Source organism: Saccostrea cucullata, unplaced genomic scaffold (assembly GCF_032062105.1).
Source record: "Saccostrea cucullata isolate Sc308-1 unplaced genomic scaffold, CSIRO_AGI_Scuc_v1 ctg5709, whole genome shotgun sequence".
NCBI lineage: Eukaryota > Metazoa > Mollusca > Bivalvia > Ostreida > Ostreidae > Saccostrea > Saccostrea cuccullata.
In genome coordinates this window covers 50,459-66,934 of record NW_026935462.1, presented here as the reverse complement: position 1 = coordinate 66,934, position 16,476 = coordinate 50,459, and the positions used below count along the sequence as shown (strand labels likewise).

The following is a 16,476-nucleotide window of genomic DNA, read 5'->3' as shown; positions in this document are numbered from 1 at the left end:
TGAAATTTTATTACTTTTTTATCATACTGATATTCAACCAAATTATCAATCGTCGCAAAACCACGGCAAACATTTATTTAGATCAGTACTCCGGAAGTCGTTTGAGACAATGCAATTCACTATACCTTCGGGGGGTTGAAGATCACCAATGTCCTTCAACGCCGATTGTATATTTTTCTTGCTGTCTTCGACAAATTCTTCACCTCTTGTATCTTGTATCAAAGTTGTGGGGATACTTTTCATGATTACTTCTATGACAAATTTTGCTCTAGAAATCCCATTTTCTGTTCCTTTGATAACTATCTCACCATTTTCAATTTTCACAATCACAGAATCAGATTCAAGATCATTTTCAATGCACTCTATGGCTTCAGAGCAATACATACTGAGATAATTTGTAATGCTGGGACATATCTCCAAGTTCATTTGTGTGATATTTATCATTTTTTGCTCTTCACTTCTTTTCAGGTCACCTCCATCTCTTTTGATAATTTTACTGTCTTCTCTGGACATTTCATCTGTATTCTGTTTTTCACCATTGTGTAAAATCTTGTCAATTGCTAATTTTGCCTTTTCTATTCCTGTTTTGGTGCCTTTCATTTTGATACCCGTTTCAGTTACTTTTACGTTCACTTTATCCATCTTAAGATCTTTTTCAACTCGTGCAAAATTCCTCTGTATGTTTATCATCATGCTATATTCTAAATCGAGCGTTTCTTCGTATAAAGTATTCTGCATCAAAAAATCTTCAACATATCCTCGAACGATCTTTTCCCACTTATCATTGCAAAGAATAAGAATTTTGCTCTGGTCTATCTGGGTAATAATCTTTATCAAACCCTTTCCTTCATTTTCAATCTCTGTAGCTCTGTTCTGCCATTCCTCTTGTGAAAGCAAAGATCGCAAATCGTCTTTCACACTAACTGAAGTCTCTATCACAGATTCCTTCAGGAAATGAGCAGCCTTAACAGCCTGTTCGTTGGACAATGAATAAACAGTTAAAATTTCATCTCTTTCCGAAGGTTCCCAGACCCCAATCAAGTCCCTTTCCTTCATTTTGCTATTCACATACTTGCACACTGGCTGGGTTACCAGAAAACTTCTAAGAAATCTGGAAAAGGGCTTTACCTCAGTCTTCACAACTTTACTCAAAAACTCATACATTTCAACTATTGCCAGGGTAACATCACCACTAAGTCCTTCAAAGAAGACACAGTTCTTTCCTATATCATATTTTAGAGAAACACCGTCAAACTTCTTCTGAAGGTTCTGCTCAAACTTGCAAAACTGCAGAATCAGCACTTGAAATCTTTTTATCTTTTTCTGCTCTTGAACTTGCCGTTTCTTCCTGTCCAACTCTTGTTCTACCTTCTGGATGATATCACTAACTTGTTTGGACACATCTTCAGTTGGCTGTTTGTGACCTGTTACATAAATTTCATGATTGCTTTTCTCCAGGACAACATCAACAGCATCAGGATTACTGATTGTCAAGGACTTTAACTCACTGAGCACTAACTGGAATGACTCCTGCACAGTGGAATGTTTAATGACAAGTAGACAATCTAGAAATCTGTTCAGATTTTCCTTGACTATGGCTTCCCAAGTTCTGGCCAGTTTCCGACAGTCTTTGGTTTCAGCAGTTAAGGTACATTCTACGGTGAGAGAAACGGATTTAGACTTTTTTTGGCCAGACAGGTTTCCCATATACAACCTCTAGCTGCTTTTCCACAGCCTTCTGATTCGGAGGAGACTTGATAAGGAACTGTAGCTTTTTGACATCCAGGTCTGTAAGTTCTAATGGTCCTGGAGGTTGGAATGTCCCCTCTTCTTCACTTTCTACTTGTCCAAGGCATTCATAATAAATCTTAACATCAAGATCCTGTCCATCAACTCTGTGTTGTCTTGTACATACCACATCCACAGCTTTAAAAAAGCACAATATGTACCAAATAACTATAAAGCTTAAAAATAAAAGAAATATTACAGGGATTCTGTTTTTATATAAATTGATTACCTTTTATTTTCTTTCATCCTTCTATGGGAAAGTATACACAGCCCCCTCCCCCCTTTTTTTTTAACCAAAACAATCAAACATTTTGAAAATCTAAACATCTTTAACCATAGAATATTCTGTGCTTATTTTTGCTGTAAAAATGTGAGTGATCATTGAAAAAAATATCAACGTTTCATACCATTCAATAAAATAACTTTTAAGTACAAATTACCTTCTGGTCCCTCAAAATAAACTAGACAAAATCCATTAAACAGTTTGACATCCCGAACCCCTGTCACTCCACTTCTTCTTTCATTATCAAAGTAAATTCTAAAGGTTTTTAGAGATGTCTTCTTCGAGATGTTCCGAACAATCACACAGTTTGTAATGGGAACCCGAGATACCTCTAGATATGAATTGTCTAAACTCATATTTTTACAGAACATCTGTAACTTCTCAAAATCTGTGCTCAAAGAAAAATCATACATTAGAGGCGGGGGATTGCCAATGTTTCAAAAATGAATACTGTAGTACACCAACTACAGTCTGTCACATGCAATTGAATAATGCGCATTTCGAATAAGTTTTAGTCAGATTGAATTTCAAGAGTTGAAAAAATCCAAAGTAATAAAAAAAGGTATGAAGTTGCCATTCATCAACAGTGTTCAAGAGAGATTGTATGAATGTCGGTGAAAATATGTTGTTTTTTTAAAAGAAAATAAGAAGAGTAATTTACTATAAATATCACAAAAAAAGTTTAATCTGTTCGCTTAACCAGTTTCTCGTCGAAAAAAAATTGCAACTATATATTAATCAGTAAAAGAATTATCACATTGTCATCCATAAAAAATATATTTAACATACTGTAGACGTACTTTTTTCCACGGGGTCATCATTCCGCGGAATCTCAATTTCTGTTTATTCCGCGGGTAGATAATTACGCGGATTTCTTAAACTGTTCACTGTATGCCTCACATTTATATTAAGTGCGCTTGGACAAATTTCCACGGAAAATTTGTGACCGCGTACATAGTGTAAATTATTACCACGCGGAAAAAAGTACTTCTACAGTATACATAACATATACACAGTGTCCTTAGTTACAAATAAAAAAGAAAATTGCAAAATTGTTACGACACTGACCTACATCCTCTCCAAATGTTACTATGGCTGTTCCCTCTATTTCCCCATACTCTATACGTGTACTTTTGGGTCTTATACCGGCTTCTGCTTTTAGAAGAAACGCCCTAATGTCGTTCTTAGTTGTATTTTCACTGATGTTTTTAAGGAAGACTTTGTTTGGGTACATTGGCACAGGCTTTGGTGGAGGGGGTGGAACATATCGGCAAACCTCAATAGATGTTCCATCGATTAGATGACACTTACGCAGTACGTTGTTAATGACTAAAATAATAATTATACATGTACATGTCATCTAGTAAATTTTGAATTTACTGGATGGTACAGTGTAGTAAATACAAAATTTACAACACAATATGAATTTACAACATAACGTACATCGCAAAATATACATAATATCAACACCTGTACATGCAAAAACGTGACAGGATTATTTATTAGAACAAGATATAAGATGTATTCTTCTCATAGATTTAAATTTAAGGACATGTGAACTTTTTATGCATGAATTCTGGACGTAAATGCATAAAAAACAAATAAAATCTATAAATCTTTAATTGATTCAAAAACTAACCATCCTCATCCTCAAACACAATGTAAAACACCCCTTCCCTTTTGTCTGTGGTTTTTATATCTCCTCCAGAACGGCGAGTGTTCTCAAAGTACCTTTGCACAGTGTCCATTGTTGTTCTTTCAGACACACCACGGACTTCTAGAATATTCTCGGATTCCATGGCTATTACCTAACTGGCTGACAACTCCAGTATGAGTTCCAGTATGAGTTCCCGAAAATAATATTGTATCCTTGTCACTAATTCTTTATACAACTTCTACTGGAACGGGAAAAGTTTTAATTGTACTGACATTGTTTTTTTTTGTTTAATTTGAACTTAAAAATTTGTTTAGTTTAATGTATGATATGACATTATGTAATCAATTTAAGTCTTCTGAGTTAATCTGATACTTTAGTTTTGTCAAAATCGAAAGCAAAATGAAAGACTCAGATTTACGATAATGTATCTATGTCATTCTAAATGGAAAGTTTCATTGAATTTAGTCGAATATTAAATGTAGAAGAAGCGAAACGGGTCCTCAAAATCAAAAGTCGAAATACTAGTAAAATAAGGAATCATGCATCATATGATTGTGTTTTCTACTTGAGTACCAAGGTTCCAAGAGTTTTTGACCAAAAAAAAAAATAGTACAAGCAATTAACAAGAAATTCATAAAAAGAATGTTTTCATTTACAAGTTGAATAAACAAAATAAAAAAAAAACTGTACCAATGCAAAACTTGTCTAGGTACTTTCGTTTTTTTTTCTCTTGTATTTTGTAAGCTGCCATACTTTCTTACCCCCAGTACAAAACTTTTCTACTTTCGATATGATACAATTTCAGTGATAATTTTCGATTTCTGTGTCGTTGATGCATCTTAAAGCCTCTAACACATTTTTCTCAATTTACACATTTTTCTCAATTTACTTGTAAATAAATTAGTTTGTACATAAATAGTTTGATTGTTCTTAAAAGTATATTCTTATACACCGTAATGGAGTTTTATGAAGAGACTTACCTTTCCATCGACAGCTGACTTTTACATTTTTGTAATTGGAGTTTGTCTCTGTTTAAATTGTACAAGTCAGTCGTCGATTGTAAAAGTAAGTCTCTTCATAAAACTTCAATATTGACTCATAGTACTTATTGTTACATGTAACCAGGATACTGTATAAACAAAATAGTTTGAAATGAAGTTATATAGCCTGCAACAATCTTTTGTCATAAATAATGAGCAAAGTTTCCAGGCAGACGCAGTCTTCATGTCTAAATAATATAATAAGACAACTGAAACCTTACTTACAGTACGTTGTTACATTGGTTTGTTAATCGATACATTTGCAATGTATACGATGGCGTATAAGGGCCTTTAAGTTCCAATTTTGCAGAAAAAATATATGAAAAAAAATTTCATTTTTACGATTTAGAAATTTGTTTCTAGATTTCAAAAATCGATTAAACGATCGTGTTTGTTTGGTCGACATAGCAATTTGTACAACTTTGAAAATCGGTTGTGCTATTTTTTTTTTTTTAATCCGTTTAAAATCGTCTGTTTAGCACATTGACAGGATTTTTTTTTGTATAAAAGAGATAGTGTTATTCAAATACGCATTGTGACCATTGACCAAAAATGTTATACCCCCTCCCTCTTGCAAACACACCCTTACACCCGATATTAGGAGAAAAATAAAGCAGCAAGTATCAATAAAAAATAAAACTCGAGTTATACAATGAATTTTCAGAATATATGGAAAAGAAAAATGCAATATTATGAAATTACACCAATGCATGCAATAACATGTTTATTGTGGCGTCAGAGGGCACGCGTAAGTGTTTTTTTCATAGGATGTATTCAAACTAACGGGTAAATCAATGTTTGTTTTTTTTTATGTCTATTGATCTAGTAATTGTTTTATTTCACTTCTCCACTCATTTTTTGAAATCGTCTCGATTGTATCTTTCAGATAGTATTCAAAACCTGTGCCTATTGAGAATTAAAATTAGATTAATATTTCATGCAAAAATATTTTCTGCGTGTACGATAAAAAGTAGAGAAAAACTGAGGGAAACTGAAAAGAAATAATAATAATAATTTTGTTAAACCATTTTATCATTATGACGTCACTATCACCATTTTTATGTCGTTGCATTGTGGCAACGTCATGTCATAGATACGGCGCCATTTGATTGCGATCAGACGTGCAAAAAATAAGTAACCTTTATCTGAAATTTCAACATGAAGTTGAAAGTAATACTTACTCACTGTACTGCCTATAAAGCAAGACGGGTAAATTTTAGCAAACTGTCTTTAAAAAAACTTCAAAGCTTAGTTTATAATTTTCATTATGGGCTTTTTAATTTTCTTGTTTCTCTGCCTGTTTGAAGTCTCTGAAATGTTTAAGTTTTGAACTTTATTGCAACTTCAAGTATACCAAGGAATTATTTGAATTTACTTTACTCGCTATTTAGAACTAGAATGTGAATTTGAAAAAAATATTCCACAAAAATACTCTATAGTTAAAATCCGCGGATTTGGGAAACGGGGGGTTTCTTTTATAAATATTTTCAAAATTCTCTACAATGATTTTCTTTTTATAAAATATAAATTTACAGTTTAACCCTTACAAGAGCCAAGAACATGTCCAAGAACAAATCCTATGTCGATATCGACGATACCGACAATATTTTATCGATATCGATCGTAATCAGCACTATTAATTGGAAATACCTGGTGCCGTATTTGAGACTCTATATTATGTCGATGTCGTCGATATCGACAATATCATGACGATATCATATCGATATCGATCCTATTTGCACAATTTATTTTCACATTGAGGTATAACAGAATTTTAGAAAGTCACAAGTGAAGTCAAAATTGATTCCTTATTGGCATGAATATAAAAATAAATTAATATGATTAAGAAAAGTTTAGGGTTGTTATTGTTTTAGATTAGATTTAGAGTAAGATGTTGGATTAGGGTGAAAATTCTTGAAAATGTTTTAAAAATTATGATTCGATATCGATACGATATCGTCGATATCGACAGTAAGGTAAACTTGTTAAACACAGAAGTGATGTAAAAATAAAGTTTTTGTATAAGGGTGAAGATTGGTAAAGTAATATGCTCTTAACAATCATGATTCGATATCGATGGCAGGTAATATCTTCGTAAAAGTAAAGTATATAAACATAAACACATTGAAAGAAACAGGGAAGGTATTTACCAAGGGCTTAGCAAACATGATTCGATATCGAAGCGATATCGTAGATATCAACGATATCGACACATCAGGGAAAGATTTATAAAGAAATTTTTAAGTAACAGTTCTTAAAGACACCATATTAAGGATGGAAATCACAATTCTTGGAGCAACCGTGATTCGATATCGGCACGATATCGAGGATATTAACAGTAAGGAAATAGTATTAAAACAGAAAGTATTGTAATAAACACATGAGAATATAGAACTATTATAGTAAACTATAAAAAAGTAATGTGTCGATATCGTAACTACATCGTGTCTTGGACATAACTCCAAGACCCAGACTTCTACCAAGGAAGACCACTGAGGTTGACCATGACCTTCCACAGTCGGATATCAGGCTGGAAAAATGCTGCTCTTTTGGGAAAGATATGAGGTTCGTCAACACCAACATCAACACCAACACAGAAGGGACACAGACACTGTATCCTTTGGAGAAAGGCTTTAGCAAGACAGACCAGTGTTCCCTTGGTGATGATTTAGCGGCCAAACTGTCGGATACCTTAGTGGGAGGAAACACCGAGAATGACTGTGTTATTACTGGATACTACCCGGCTTGGAGCGACACGCCATCTGATCTACAGGACAAAGATATCGGGAATAGCCAACATAAGGACAAAGGTGTGGACCCTAAGCTCTTATTGGGATCTGAAAAGAAGTCCACATCGGTCAGTGATGGCGAAGCAACATCTGGTAACGCGGGCAAGGAGAGACCGTCACGGGGGCCACGGTGTGATACTTTGGACTTCTTGTTCACACATTCAGAAGTTGACGAGTCCAGCAAGAAATACCGGACATGGTCTGAGCTGGAGACCTCAGAGGGCAAAAATTCAGTAGGCGATCATGCATTGTTACTTACAAGATATGTTCTCTCAACTCAATGAAATATTTCCATTTCTATTTTTTTTCTCTGTGATAACTGTTTGAAAGTTGGGGGAATTTATTTCTTGATAATTCTGCTGGAATGTAAATTAGGCAGGTCGATAGGTCAACAGCTAAGGAGGCCTAATACGCATGTAAATCTCGTGCGCATCTGTTTCTGTGTCTGACGCTAAGGAGGCCAAATATGCATGTAAATCTCGTGCGACTGCCTTCGTATTTGACGTCAGTGTGCGAGGACTATTGATATTGGCATGGAAATCCTCGTGTAATTTAAATCTATTAGTCTACATTTTTAATGTCTAAGTCTACAATTTTATTTCACAATGAAATGGAAATATAAGGAATCACTGTCTAGTTATGAGAGTATGCCAGGGACATCAACAATAGTGGGAAACATGGGATAATTTTTAGCATAACGGGCTTCGCCGTTATGCAAATTATCCCATGTTTCCCACTATTGTTGATGCCCTGGCATACTCTCAAAACTAGACAGTGATTCCTTAAATAAAATTTGACAACTATCGAGGCATTTACCTAAAAACATTATTTTCTCTTTTTTTTTAAATCCAAGTATTTTCATTATTACAGCCTCCTCCAAGAGAAACCTATATACCCACTGAACAGGCGTGGTGGTATGCACAGAATGTCATCGCCACAGGCGTAAGTTTTCCCTCCATGTCAACTCAATTAACGTAATAAACAATCCTTCAATTTTTAAAAATGCATTCATATTGCTCTTTTTTTTTTTTTTTTTTTTTTTTTTTTTTTTTTTTTTACGAACTCTTTCTTAATAGTATTTTAATGTTGGCAATTACTATTTACTATTTAATGATGACATATCTTACTGGCCTATAATTCTAAATTTAATATGTTGAATTTCGAAATTAAGAAATTCTTGACCGCCCCCCTTCCAAAAAAGAAAAAAATTCCAACTAACTTTTAACGAAAATTATTTTATTTTACAGCGAGACATAATTTACAGACCCCTGGTCGATGAATGGAAAGAACGGATGGATGAATGGGTAACTAAGCAGCTATAAGCATATAAAAAATGAAATTAAGTTGCTTTTTCATCAAAATTATTTTCAGAGGTGTATAATAATATTTTGTTCTTTTATTTCAGTCCCAGTTGACACGGTTAGTCAATGAATCAGAAACACGGAGACTGGTCCCTACAGAGGAGTACCCCACTCATGTGGTAGGTCCAAGTGATGTACGGCAATAAAATATTTATCTGTAAGCAAAAATGAATCAAATTTTGCAGAAATATTGATTTACCATTTCGTGGGATTCGAAGCGACGAATCAATAATTCTTCGACCATTTAATTCACATTTAAAATTTTTCATGTCTAAATAAATGTGAACTCTTTGTTTTTTTTTAAAGAAATTATTTTTTTTAGTGTGAATGTTTGGACCGGGTTGACATCAGACACGATTGTGTGAGACAAAAGATAGACTACACACGACCCCGACCCAAAAGTCCGCGAGAAAAAACAGGCTTCTGTGCCAGACACCGGCCTTTTGTTGTAAGCACCCATCTAATATCTAAAGAATATTGTAAATGCATGTAAGAAAACATAAATCATGCCGATGCTCTTAACTGTTCTTGTTTTTATCTTCCAGAGAAAAACTCATAATCACAGAGAAGCTTTAGCTAATGTAGGTCGCGTGGACCTCAACAGAGTGCAGTTCATTCACAATTTCTAAACAGGTATGATAAATTACATAAGATTATAAATCTTATTTAACAATTTTAAATAAAATAAATAGGTAAAAGATCTTTAAAAATATTTCATATTCCGGAAATATCAGCGGATAAAGTATTAATTATATATTATATACTTTGCCTCCATTTTCTCATGCACGGTATATTTTTCATTTTTCAGAATTTAGATCAGAAACTTCCAAAGATGTGAAGATGGCAAACTCCTAAAAATGGGACAAGTGCAATTTTAAAAATGACATTTGCAATTATATTACATGTATATCATACCAGTATAATCTATTATCAGTGCCAAATGAGAAAAATCATGTTTACTTACAATTTATTGTTTTTTTTTTAAAGAAAATAAACGTACTTATGTTTCCTGTTAATCTGTTGTGTTCTTTACATCTCATATGTAATTAATTATGAACTAGGTATTTCATGATCGGTCGAAAATTTGAGAAAAAAAAATGTAGCGTTTATGAGTTGAAATATTTGGCGATGTAGCGGTAATGTTGAAACTCCACATCTTCGCTAGCCATGGGAGATGAGGGAAACGAATCGGACACTTGGCTAGCGAAGATGGAAACTCCAGAGAGCAAAGATTCAAGTGTACTTTTCTTATAAAAATGTGTCTGGTGTCCGTCTTCGTTGTTGTTGTCCTTTACCCTTTTACAATTGCTCTTTTTCTCTAGAACCACCGGGTCAGTTTTAAACAAATCTTTGGGTAAAGGGGATTCAAGTTGTTCAAATGGAGAACCACGCTTTCAAAAATCATGCATTAATTATCAAAGCCCCGAATTGTAAAATTTGTTTGAAAGCATTCTCGGGTTCATGTATTAAATTTTTTTTTCCAAATCGTGGTCCATTTTGGCGGTGGTTACCAAAAATTCTTAAAGTTTAAGGGGGGTACGTATGGTAGGGATAAACCACATATATTTAATTAAACATTTTCCAGTCCTAAAATTTGATTTCTGCTTTTTCATAGCTATATGCTCACGTGAGTGAGTGACCCATGGGCCTCTTGTGGTTGTATGTATCAAGAAAATTACACAATTAATGTAAATATGTTAAGTTATAAGGTGGTAAAACTTCCACAATTGGAAAGAGTGCTGAAAATGAACTTTTTCCACACTGAAACAAGGCCTCCACCGATTTACATTTCCGATGACTTTGCAGGTATACAGTGTCCAAATGAAAAAAAAAAACGTTATTGTGTGATCCTACATTTATTATCAAATGATCCAATTTCATGTATGGGAAATCCATAGCAAGTATGCATTTTTATTTGTGCTATATGAAATTAAGCATTATACAGGATGATATTTTTCAAGACTGGCTGATGATGAGATAACATGCTCTTATTCATGAAAAGTGTGAGCAGTTTCAGTTAAAAGATTAATTACTCGAAGATTGATATTAAGATGTGCGTATTTCTGATTGAAAATATTTTTTTTTGTTTTCATATGAAACTGAATTATTAAAAAACTACCACATTAAAAGAAGAATACTAAGTCGAATTCAACATTTAGATATTTTAACATTTATTTATTAACAATATTCATTTTCCCTAATCCTATATTGATTCTACGCCCCTTTGAACTCGAAATAAAAGATACTACAAACAAGTCTGAAACATTAGTTTCATAAGACGTGAACAAGTAAGGCGTTAGAAAATACAACTCTGAAAAAAAAATTAAGTACTCAATTCGCTAAGAAGACTAGTAAATTTTACTGTCCATAGAATCACTATCTTAAAAATAGTTTTACGAAGTATTGGTTAGATTTATTAGGTATTTCTTTCTTAGAATCTTTTAGTAAGTTTAATATTAACCGACATTTTTAACTGACAAATTGTTTTTTTATTTTTTTTACACCAAACTTTCTTCGGATTTTACCGTTTGGAACCGATCATAACAGGAAGTTTATAATGTTTTCTTTTTGGAACGATTATTTTTTTTTCCTATGGTACACATGATGAATAAGTGTAATAAATATGATTTGTGAAAAAATGTCCAACGAATCCAGGGGGTGAATATCGAAAGGGGGGTGTTCCTGTCCACAAGTACCTGTGTGCAAAGATATTACCAAGGTTAATTAAAATATTTGTGACGGAAGACAGAAATACAGATAGACAGACTTACAGACTGACAGACGGACCGACAAATGAGATTTAATGTCCCCTCACTTTCGCAAAAGCGGGGAAAAAAACAAGTGCCTAATGATGCTTCTTCTTCTTCTTTTAAGGTAGGTCCCTAGTACACCCCTACTAATGTGTTCGGAACCTTTTATTTGTCGGTGTTCTGCATATTATAAAACCCGATGAGTTCAGAGTAGCTCTGACATTGGCTCTGGCGAGAGCTGGCGAGACTTCAGCGAGATAGAGTAAATTATTCACGGAAATGTGGCTAGGAAGTGACTAGCACGTGGAGACATGGTAAACAGAAAAGTTATGTTGTGTTTTAGTTTTCACCACCGTATAATATCATTCTGTAGAAATGTACTTCAATCGATTTTTCTTGAATTCATTCAAGTTTAAATTATTTTAAAGTTTTTTCTATGATACAATTTTCTGCTGTCATGAATTAGAATTTCTTTTTAGACAAATATTTTGCATGGGAACCGGGACTATATTTTTTGGCGTCAGATTAGCAAATGGGGCACCAATGTGACTTTTAACTGACAAATCAGATGAATGAGAATTGCATTATGGGTTACTATACGAATACTACAGGAATTTTACGCTTGATAAATTCCTTTATTGTACTATCGGTGAATACAATTGCCAGGTGGATTCCCTTGCCAACACACGTGATCACGAGTATACATGTATAGTTATGTAAAAAATGTTTTGTCCATTTAAACGCATAGGAGAATCTGCTCGTTTTCCTTATCCTTGAATTGCTGGTGTTCTGAACTTGACACAAACTACGTATACGTTTTATTAAGCATATTTTTCTCTATAGTTATTAACAAATTAAAAACGCCAGTGATATTATTAATAGTTTCTAATGTTTCATAGGAACATTTTTTTTACTTTGCACTCCATTGATATGATCATAGATTGACCTGAACCACGTGTTCGAAGTAGCATGTAAACATGTATTTGGCGTTGCTCGTGGTAAGATCCTCTGTGCGCATTAATAGCAATAGCCATATAAGGCAAACAAAGGTTTGTCAGTGTAAATGATATTATACATTTTTTACAAGCATCTCGGTCGCTAGTGAGCTGTAATTTTTGCAGTTAAGTACAAGATGTATTAATTGTTATTTACCACCCCCCCCCCTCCTTAAGCCATCCATTTCTGTTGAAAATCATGAAAGTCTTTCAGAAAGGTGTGCAAACACACATTTTTCACAGGACATGTTTCAGAAGAAACAGACTATAGCAATTTCCTGTTTACTGCCAATTTTATTTATAAAACCGGATCTACCCTATAACCTTTGAATAGGTAAATCTAAACCACGTGTCTTGAATTTAAATCACAATAACATTAGTAGGGGTGTAGTAATTCATATAAAAAACATTTGACGGAGAATTTTTTTCTGTTTAAGAATAGGGCAGTAAATTAAGAAAATTAAAATATTAATATTCATGCGTGTATGCTTATAATTTCGGCATTTATTGAAATTTAATTTGTGTAATTATGTCATAATTTTAAGATGTTAGGAGAAGCATTTCGTTGAATTTATGACGTCCGTCATACGGACGAAAAGTCGGACTCGGAGTACACAAAAATCCGTTCGGAAGATGCGTTTCAGGAAATAGACCGAGAGTATACGAATTATCTTTTTTCAAGAATGCAGAAAGAAAACGAAAGTAGATATTTTATGTTCAAAGGCCATGGTATGAATATGACGCTGCATTTTTAAGTGGTAGACTATGTAAGATATGTCTGGAAGTGCGTGGAAGCAGACTTTGTCTCCGCGTTGTGTGTATGTTTACGGCGATGGATTGGAGACATTAGAAACCGATCCCACTGGCGTGGAGGGATCCTGTGCTGTTGTAACTGTTCCTGACCCAGCAGATCAAAGGGGCGGGCGCAGACTTCTATTGCTTTTTAAAGACGAGAGATGTACGTATGATATTTTTTAACTTATTAAATTCTTTTAGGTGGGCGATATATACTAATTTCCTATGTTACTTGATACACAAATAAAAAATGTTATGTTTTTGAACAGGGATATCACTGGCTCGAATATTCACTTTTTGGGGAAGTTTTCCATATTTTAAAAATGAAAGTTGATTTTGGAAAATACATGTATTTATCCAGTTAAAGTGATAGAAAGTGTAGAAAAAATGATGTATCCCTGACATCAAGTAGCAAGTCTAGCTAGGTCATCTGACTCATCCGAATTATCGGAGTATATAGGAATTTGTATTTAAAAAAAAATATGATTAACAAGGTGACTTTTGATCATGATATACATATAAACAATCTTTAAATAAATCATTCATATGTACAAATATGATGTAGGTGAACTTGGTTACCCCCAAAAATGTTTCAGTTCAAGCTTACAAATTTTAACAACATGTTTACAGGTCAAGCTTTAAAATTAATAATTATCTTTTTGTTCTAATTATGTAGATGTTCAGAGCTGCTTAGAAGCAAAGTGCATTAACTACAAAGGGAAAGAGTGGAGAGTTGAACATTGCAATAATGCCTGTGATATTCCAGACGAATGGGAACAATTTGCGGTAGAAACTCATTTTTCAAAATTAATGAACATTAAGAGAATATGAGAAGTTGTATGAAAGATATTCTAAAAGTTTCAAAAAATGTTATAAGAATACATGTATAATAATAGTATTAAGATGTTAATTTAATATTGCAGAAATATACTCAATGAAGATTTTTTGAATTTTAACATTGAAAGCTTTCTGGTGAAATATTGTTCAATAGCTTCAGTTTAAGATTTAAATAAAAAAGGCTGAAACAGACTTGACTATGTTCATGATGTTGGCAGTGGATGTTATTGCTAGAATAAGATCATATTTATTTTATAACTTAATTATGTCTTTTTAAAATGCATACATTTGTAGTAGGTACTTATTTATTTAAATTTGTCATATATGTACAAACAATGGCTAATTTGTAGGGAGCATCATCCCACACTCGTATGCAGTATCCGTCCAACGAACCAGGACCCCAGCAGAATGAAACGTATGCCAATATGCCCGGTAGACAAGATGTATACCCTTTATCAATGCCTGATCCACGAATGTATCGGGCTGAGAGTGGACAGCAGATGCCTTTCCCACCAGGACAGCAAATCCCAATGAATCCAGCCCAGTATCCATATATGTATCCATATCCGTACCCTGGATTTGGGATGCCTCAGGAAGGAGCGACAGCACAAGAAAACCCACCAGAGGGTGGAAATTTTCCAATTCCTCCACAATTATGGATGCAACAAATGCAAATGTTTCAGATGTTTGAAAAAATGAAAGCAGGCGGGGGTGCAGGTGCCCCTCCTCCTTACTCTGTTACTGAGGAAGAACCTGAATCGGGAGGAGGAAGTTTACCTGTCAGCAGATCACAGGGAAGTGGGTCAGGGATAGGTAATTTATATCTGTGAAAATTTATTGTTTAAAATGGAAGCATTTGTTTGTTCATGTATGTTTGATATGTTTGGCATGGAAGTTATTTTACTTAATCATACAGTAGGGTCTTGATTTTAAGATAAAATCTATTATGAAATATTCATGAAGAATTATTTTGATCCTATTTTGACTTGAAGTTTATTTGTAGTTAACTTTTTGTGGGATAAGAAAGGGTATTGAAAAATTATTCCAGTATTCACATGTAAAACACAATGGTCTATAGTGCTAGTCTACAGCAGTTGACTGAAAATATTATTTTTTACTTGTATTTGTTAGAATGCTTCCAGGTCAGCATCTTTTACCTCATAAGTCATGATAATAGAAGGATATATAAAAAATTAATGTTTCTTTAATACAGAAACTCATGTAAAGTCCCATTCTACAGAGCAGCTATACAGGGATAGAGAAGCATCCGCTGAATATGATCCAGACCAAGAAGATGATGGAAACCCAGAGAAGGAAGATACCAGAACAGGCAAGGATCATTTGAAATAATTTTGATGATAAAACAATTATTTTAATTACTGTACAGCAGGAAATTACTTCACGGAGTTAATATTCGCGGAAAAAGAAATTCTGCGAATTCAACATACGGTGAATAATTTTTAAAAGATTTATAAGGATAAATTGAAATTTTACTGTTATCTGTGATTAGATTCTTTAAACTTATTTGTCTCTCCGTTCAAACACAATGGCAGTAATTTATATACTGTAAATCACTTTTTATTTGCGAGAACTTTATTTTCGGGTAATTATGCGAAACAGTATGCTTGCGAAAATTTCATTCTCGCGTACTATAGAATTCCTTAAGATTATATAGAGCAATGACCACAATCCGTGAAAATTTTGTCTCGCTAATAAAGAGTCAATGACTATCTCGCGAAAATAAGGCGTCGCGAAAATTAAGTGATCTACAGTATCTGAGATGTAGACTGTCTTTATAATTCAGCTGGTGTATGGATCAATTACAAACACTTAGTTGTTGATGTTTTTAAAACTTATTAATTGTTAAATTAATTTCTATAGCTAATGATTAATTTTGCTATCTACAAGATGTGCAGTGTAATTATTTAATAAAACATGGTTGTTTAGTTTCACCCGTGTGTATCACTCAGTCATTACATTTTATCAAGACGCTTACTTAGAAATCAGGGTAAAGACAATTACTGTATAATCCCTATTAACCACCCTGGACGCTTAAAAAATTACAAAAGGGGGGCGGCTATTTTGGTATTCACTTTATAATATTTAATGTTATCATGATTATATTTTAACTTCAAAAAATCTTTAAAAAAAAAAATTATTTAAAGAACCACTAAAAGAATG

The 16,476-nt window shown here is 33.5% G+C and overlaps 2 protein-coding genes and 1 pseudogene across 2 annotated transcripts; 2 read left to right on the top strand and 1 right to left on the bottom strand.

Annotated features, from left to right (window-relative positions):
* Positions 1–45: 45 nt before the first annotated feature.
* On the bottom strand, positions 46–4,595 carry LOC134242925 (uncharacterized; annotated as a pseudogene).
* Positions 4,596–7,328: 2,733 nt separating this feature from the next.
* Positions 7,329–9,547, top strand: LOC134242924 (uncharacterized). Its single transcript, XM_062725123.1, has 6 exons — positions 7,329–7,790; positions 8,428–8,499; positions 8,805–8,861; positions 8,963–9,037; positions 9,241–9,366; positions 9,464–9,547. Exons 1-6 carry the CDS (start codon positions 7,329–7,331, stop codon positions 9,545–9,547), a joined length of 876 nt encoding a protein of 291 aa, XP_062581107.1.
* A 3,785-nt stretch (positions 9,548–13,332) lies between these two features.
* On the top strand, positions 13,333–15,645 carry LOC134242923 (uncharacterized). Its single transcript, XM_062725122.1, has 4 exons — positions 13,333–13,621; positions 14,135–14,244; positions 14,646–15,108; positions 15,509–15,645. The coding sequence occupies exons 1-4, from the start codon at positions 13,438–13,440 to the stop codon at positions 15,643–15,645; spliced, it is 894 nt and encodes a 297-aa protein (XP_062581106.1). The 5' UTR covers positions 13,333–13,437.
* The last annotated feature ends 831 nt before the right edge of the window (positions 15,646–16,476 follow it).